The following is a 6000-nucleotide window of genomic DNA, read 5'->3' as shown; positions in this document are numbered from 1 at the left end:
AGCCTTTTGTACACCTCTTTACACAGCTCGCCTTTGGTGTAATTATACCACCGCCAAGCTAAAGAAGTTGCAGGTAGCATATAATGATGCGTTCAGGATCCTCCTTAAGCTTCCAAGATGGACAAGTGCAAGCACTTTATTTGTTAATTGTTATGTCCCCACCTTCCATGCTCTGCTGAGGAATTTTATGTTTAAATGTATGGGTCGACTCCATGAGTCAGAAAATTGTCTAATAGCTGCACTCACTGAGATCAAACGGAGTTATACAAGGTACACATCTGGACTATGGAAACATTGGAACAGATGTTTGCATGTCTTTTAATGTGTACCTGTAATTTTTATGTATTTTATATGGAACCTTTTGAGTAATAAAGTATTCATTAATTCATTCAAATATTTGGGATTTTGCTCAACTGTTGATGACTTATTTTGGCCTTGCCAAACTATTTATAAAGACAGAAAAAAAAGAAATTAAAAATCGTTCAAATCTCGACAGTACTCTGTTTTGTTATTTTATTTTTACGTTTTGAGCGGAAGTGGTGTTATCCTCTCCTCCAGCTTGTTTGTGGGTGGAAAACTTTTGTCTTGGAGGGCAGCGCTCCCTCCTCCCTTTCACGCTCCGGCCGTGCAGCCTCCTCAGCGGGACACGTTTCCCCCCACAGCCGCCTGGAGAAGTCATCCTCCCCGCTGTCCTGCTCCTCCCCGGCCCGCAGACCCCCCACCACCGCCGCTCACCGCTCATCTCGGGGGGGACGGCCGTCCGGGATGAAGCGATCATCCCGGTAAAAGTTCATACTCTCCACATCAGCAGAGCCGGAGCTCCGCCGGACCCCCGGTCCTCCCGTCCCCGCCGAGGAGAGCATGGGCTGCGGCTTGCGGAAGCTGGAAGACCCGGAGGACAGCAGTCCCGGGAAGATCTACTCCACCCTGAAGAGACCGCAGGTGGAGACCAAGACCGACTCGGTGTATGAATATGTGCTGCTGGACTTCAGCCTGGAAGGTAGGGGGGGTCCGATCAGCCACACTTTAGTCGACTAATCGATTCATGGCCAGTTCTTAATTGTTTCAGTCCTTTTTTCGAGCTTTTTGACAAGTTTTTTCACACCAGAGCTGCATGTAAAGGTTATTTTCATACATTCAAGGCAAGGCAAGTTTAATTGTACAGCACATTTCAACACAAGGTAATTCAAAGTGCTTTAACTTTAACATTAAAAGCAGCAAGACACTATTAAACAGTAAATAACAAATAAAATTAAATTAAATTATAAGAAAAGAGGTAAAATAATAAAAAGCACAAGTTATAGATAGATAGATAGATAGATAGATAGATAGATAGATAGATAGATAGATAGATAGATAGATAGGCATGGCAAGTTTATTTGTATAGCACAATTCAACACAAGGTAATTCAAAGTGCTTTAACTTCACCATTAAAAGCACCAAGACACAATTAAACAGTAAATAACAAATAAAATGATAAGAAAAGAGGTATTATAAAAAGCACAAGTTGTTAAAAAGTAAGGGCAGTAGAATACAGCAGGTAAGTAGCGGGTATAAGACGCGGTTCCTCTGTTATTGTTTTGTATTCTGTCATTTAACCTTGTGATTTTATTTGTTTTGACGTGCGCTGCTGCCTTCTTGGCCAGGTCACCCTTGTGAAAGAGATTCTTGATCTCAATGGGCTATTACTTGGTTAAATAAAGGTTAAATAAAAATAAAAATTGTATTTAGGAGAACGCTTCAGTAAACAGTAATATTTTTAGCCCTGATTTAAAGGATCTACAGTTGGAGCAGACCTCAGGTCTGCAGGAAGTTTGTTCCACCGGTGAGGAGCAGAATAACTGAACGCTGCCTCACCTTGCTTGGTTCTTGTTTTTGGGACACACAACAAACCAGATCCAGATGAAGCTCAGGGGTCTGGGAGCTTCATAGGAACTAACAGATAAAGCATGCATTTTGGTCCAAGACCATTCAGGTCTTTGTAGACCAGCAGTAGGATTTTAAACTCTATCCTTTGACTAACTGGAAGCCAGTGTAGTGATTTCATGACCGGTGTAATGTGGTCCAGTTTCCTGGTGTTTGTAAGTAATAGAAATAATTGTGCAGATGTTAAGATTACATTGTATAAATTTCTTTTCGGTTTGTATTTTCTTTCTAAATGTATTATCTTAATTTTACTTTAAAATGAATCAAGCATTTTTGGAGCAGTAGCTGGTGTTTAGGTCAGATAAACATGTTTTACATCTGTGTGTTTGATTTGAATGGACCCTTAAAGGATCTGTAAGGGACCGGGACAGAGCAGCTGAGAGTGTGTTTGGTTTGTGTAACAAAACTCAGACCAAAACATTCCATGAAGCTTTCAACTTGTTCAGAAGTTACTTGGCACCTTTGGGACAGTAGATATTTCATAGACTCAATCAAGTGATTGATTATATACAGATGTCCTACTTGATTCTTCCGTATTACCTTATTTTAAATTCATTATATTTGACTGTTGATGAGTCGAAACAAATATGTGATATGATGAAATCAATGAATCATGAAATGGTTCAAATTGCTTTTATAACAGAGAAAAAACACTTTTTTTCTAATTTGAAATTAAATGAACTTCCTCAGAATACTGGTTGGTAAAATGGTGCATTCTGGGCTCTGGAAGCACACCCCACTTGACCTTTCGTTGGACAGCGTTTGAAACATTTGCTGGTTAGTTTTTAAGCCAAACGGATGAGTATCTCTGAGCTTCACGGGTATTTGATCCTTCTCTTTCCCGTTCACCTCCCGGTGCAGACTCTGTGATCCTGGCCGTGGGAATTCTTGGAGGTTTAGATGGAGGCAACTGGACTTCCTTTACTTGGTTCTTGAAGGCATCTGAACGGAAGGTGAAACATCCTCAAAAACCAAGGAAAGGAGGTCTGGTCGGCTTGATTCAAGCCCTCCAGAATCCCCATGCAAAACTGGATATCCTTGGTTTGTTATAATCCTTTATATTAAAAAAGGAGAAAGCATCAAAGGTTTATTAATCTATATCTTATCAATAGAAACAACACATGAAGTGTTGATTTTATTGTTCCTAGTGTATCTTTTTTAATCATCATTTCAGCTACCAATTTCAGCTCCAGCTTACCTTTATTTTTCTGAGAGGAAACGGACACACACATAATGACTATTCTTCCCCGTTTCCCATTAAATAAGACCATACTTGCTGGGGTTTTTTCTTCCTTTTGACAGAAAGCTTCCTCTTTGTTTATTTGGCCTCAAAACGGCCCTAAATAGCGGACATGTTTACGGCCCTATCACTTCATTGTTCCCACAGGGGCCGTCTTCTACCATCACTCTTGTAACGTGCAATAAAAACATCAGGACGGCCTGCGTGCAGCGTAACGGCATCTAACCGGAGACCTTTCATGGCGACGGGGACCTTCATTCAGTATGTTGACGAATAGGTCGCCGCAGAGTTGTATTTTTTATTTATTTTTTCCTCGTCTGGGAGCTCATTCCCACAGCAGGCCCAAGGACACGCGCTCGTTCACACGCCTCCTCACGCAGCGCGATGAAACCCCCTCCCGGAGGAGCGGAAAGACGACACTCGCTGTGACGTGGCTCTAGTTCCAACAGCCTTGCCATCTTTCTTTTTTTTAAGATAATCCATTCATCTGTTGCACGCCGGCTGCTTTCACTGTGCCTGGTTGGAGGGAAGTGAAGTTGTGAATGGGAGGTGAGCGTGGAAACGGCAGGTCAGTGAAGGACTGCGGGGAATCACAAAAGGAAACAGCTGCTTTCTGAGTTACAGGAGGTCAGAAACGTAAAGTAAAAGTCCAGTCCTCACTAGTATTTACACTATCTTCTTTATTGTTGGCCACTCTGACGATGTGGGTTTTTTCTTTTTTGTGGTTTTAAGATCATTAAAAGATTAATGATCTTTTATAAATATTTTTTTTTTTTTTATCCGGTCTCCTTCTTATCCTGAGGAGTGATGGACCGCTTCTTTTCACCAGACAGGATGAGGATTCTCCGGCCGAACGTAGCGCGTGGAAGGATCACGTTATTCCGGCCGGATCCTCCCCACCCCATTTGGCGCCCCGGTTGGCCAGAGGGGGCATGTATAGCCCAGGACTGTTGCATGTTTTTGTGAGGGTAGCTCCCATTAGCTACCCAAGGGAACACGGGGAGAACATACAAACTCCACACAGAAAGATCCTTTCGCCAACCCCACCCAGGGTGTGGGCACTGAAGTCATGGGAGAACTAACACGCACTTCAGCGCCCACAGCGTCCCCGGCGGGAATCGAACCCAGGACCTTCTTGCTGTGAGACGGCCGCACTACCTGCTGCGCCACCGTGCCCCCAGATTAATGATCTTTTAAACGATTTTCCGCAGGTGTTGCACCGGTACGGCCTTTTGCCAGTGTGGATCTTCATGTTATCCATTAAAATGCTACTTTTACTGAACTCTTTCCTGCTTCTTTTGCAAAATACATTTTTTTTAAATCATATCCTGGCGCTGAGGTTTTTCTGCATGAGGCCGTGACTTCTATCACCGAGTGTTTGAAGTCACCTCCAGCACTAAAACTCAGATGAAACACGGCCCCGTTACTTAAAACTTCCCAGGGAGCCAGTCAGATCTGCTGGTTCCTGCGTCATCACAGGCCCAGATCGGAGCAGAATTACCCAGCATCCCCATCTTATCTCCAGCCAACTTCCGATGCTCCTCACATGCTGTGTTTGCTGTACCTCAGAAGAGCGTTGCACAAAGCTTTTATACTCGTTTCAAAAGTACTCCTGGTGGGATGAGGAGTTGGAGGGAAGTAAAGAAACTGACTCCACTGTCTCAAATCAGTTACTATAAATGGAGCCATGAAGACATGATGGAGGGGTTTTTTAGCAGGTAATGCATTTTGCTGTCTTTGGGTTGGAGATGTTTTCTATCCCGGCACAGGTTGGGCTTCCGTTTATAAAAACATGTATGGATGCTGGATGCAAATACTTGCAGATACCGGATACCCTTATTTCCAGCAGAATGGGAGATTTTTTCCAATGTCGGTGCCAAATTTAAACAAACCATACTTTGGATTTTCTGCACCTCCACATGGAAGACAGCAGGCGCTTCTCTGCGGCCATTCTCGTCTGTATTTCTGTTCTTGTGGACTTGCAAAGTGCCGTCGTCGCAGCCAAAGTACTGTTTCAGTTCAAACCGTTCGTTCCATTTGTTCTTGGAAGTTTGAATTTCCTCTTTTCACAGATAAAAAACACAAAGTGCTTCACGAGGGGCTGCAGCACGAATCCCTGGACACGTATAACCGCTAGGGGTGTAACGATACATTAATCTCACGATACGGTACGATACACGATATTGAGGTCACGATAACGATACAATACGATATTATAGCAGTATTTTTTTAACAACCTTGAATGAGGAACATATGACTGGAAAAAATTGTCTTTTATTTGAAAGACACAAAATACAAAACAATGCTGTGCATTTGCCCTATTGTTACAGTTTGTAATGCTTTATAACTGTTTAAGTTTTAAAGAGAAAGCCAGGCCAACCATTTTCCACAAACTGAACTAAATGAAGTACCTGAAGTAACTGAAGTTACTGAAGTAAATGTCAGGTTTGCATTATGCATCTTCAGTTTCATACAAGTAAAAATATTTTGCCACAAACTGAATAGTTTCTCTCATGTATGACTTGACTTTTTTCTTTTCCAGAAATGTAACAACTAAAATTGAATAAATAAATAAAAGTAAATAAATAAACTATGAAAAGTCCCAAACTCAAAATGCGACATGACTGTTATTTATCTTATGACAGAGCTAAGAGCTTCAGCCACAAGCCTGAGGCCGTAAGGGGAACCCCGTTATCGTTTCATCCCGCTCCCACCTTTGGGGACGACACAATCTTTACATCATAAAAAAGATTGATTCATGCTCACCTCATAAGTAAAAGTTCAGAGCTCAAAACCCTGCAAGAGTCCAATGATCGGGACCCCAAAATGGTACT

The 6000-nt window shown here is 42.3% G+C and overlaps 1 protein-coding gene across 1 annotated transcript in view; it reads left to right on the top strand.

Moving 5' to 3' along the window:
• The first annotated feature begins 627 nt into the window (after window positions 1–627).
• Window positions 628–6000, top strand: part of rftn2 (raftlin family member 2) — a 28817-nt gene continuing 23444 nt past the window's right edge. The window contains exon 1 of the mRNA XM_061723213.1: window positions 628–1000. Within this exon, the coding sequence (XP_061579197.1) occupies window positions 862–1000 (139 nt within the window). The 5' untranslated portion in view covers window positions 628–861. The remainder of the gene's footprint in view (window positions 1001–6000) is intronic.

The sequence above is a fragment of the Cololabis saira genome, chromosome 6 (assembly GCF_033807715.1).
Source record: "Cololabis saira isolate AMF1-May2022 chromosome 6, fColSai1.1, whole genome shotgun sequence".
NCBI classification, from domain to species: Eukaryota; Metazoa; Chordata; class Actinopteri; order Beloniformes; family Belonidae; genus Cololabis; species Cololabis saira.
This window is presented reverse-complemented; position numbering and strand designations above follow the sequence as displayed.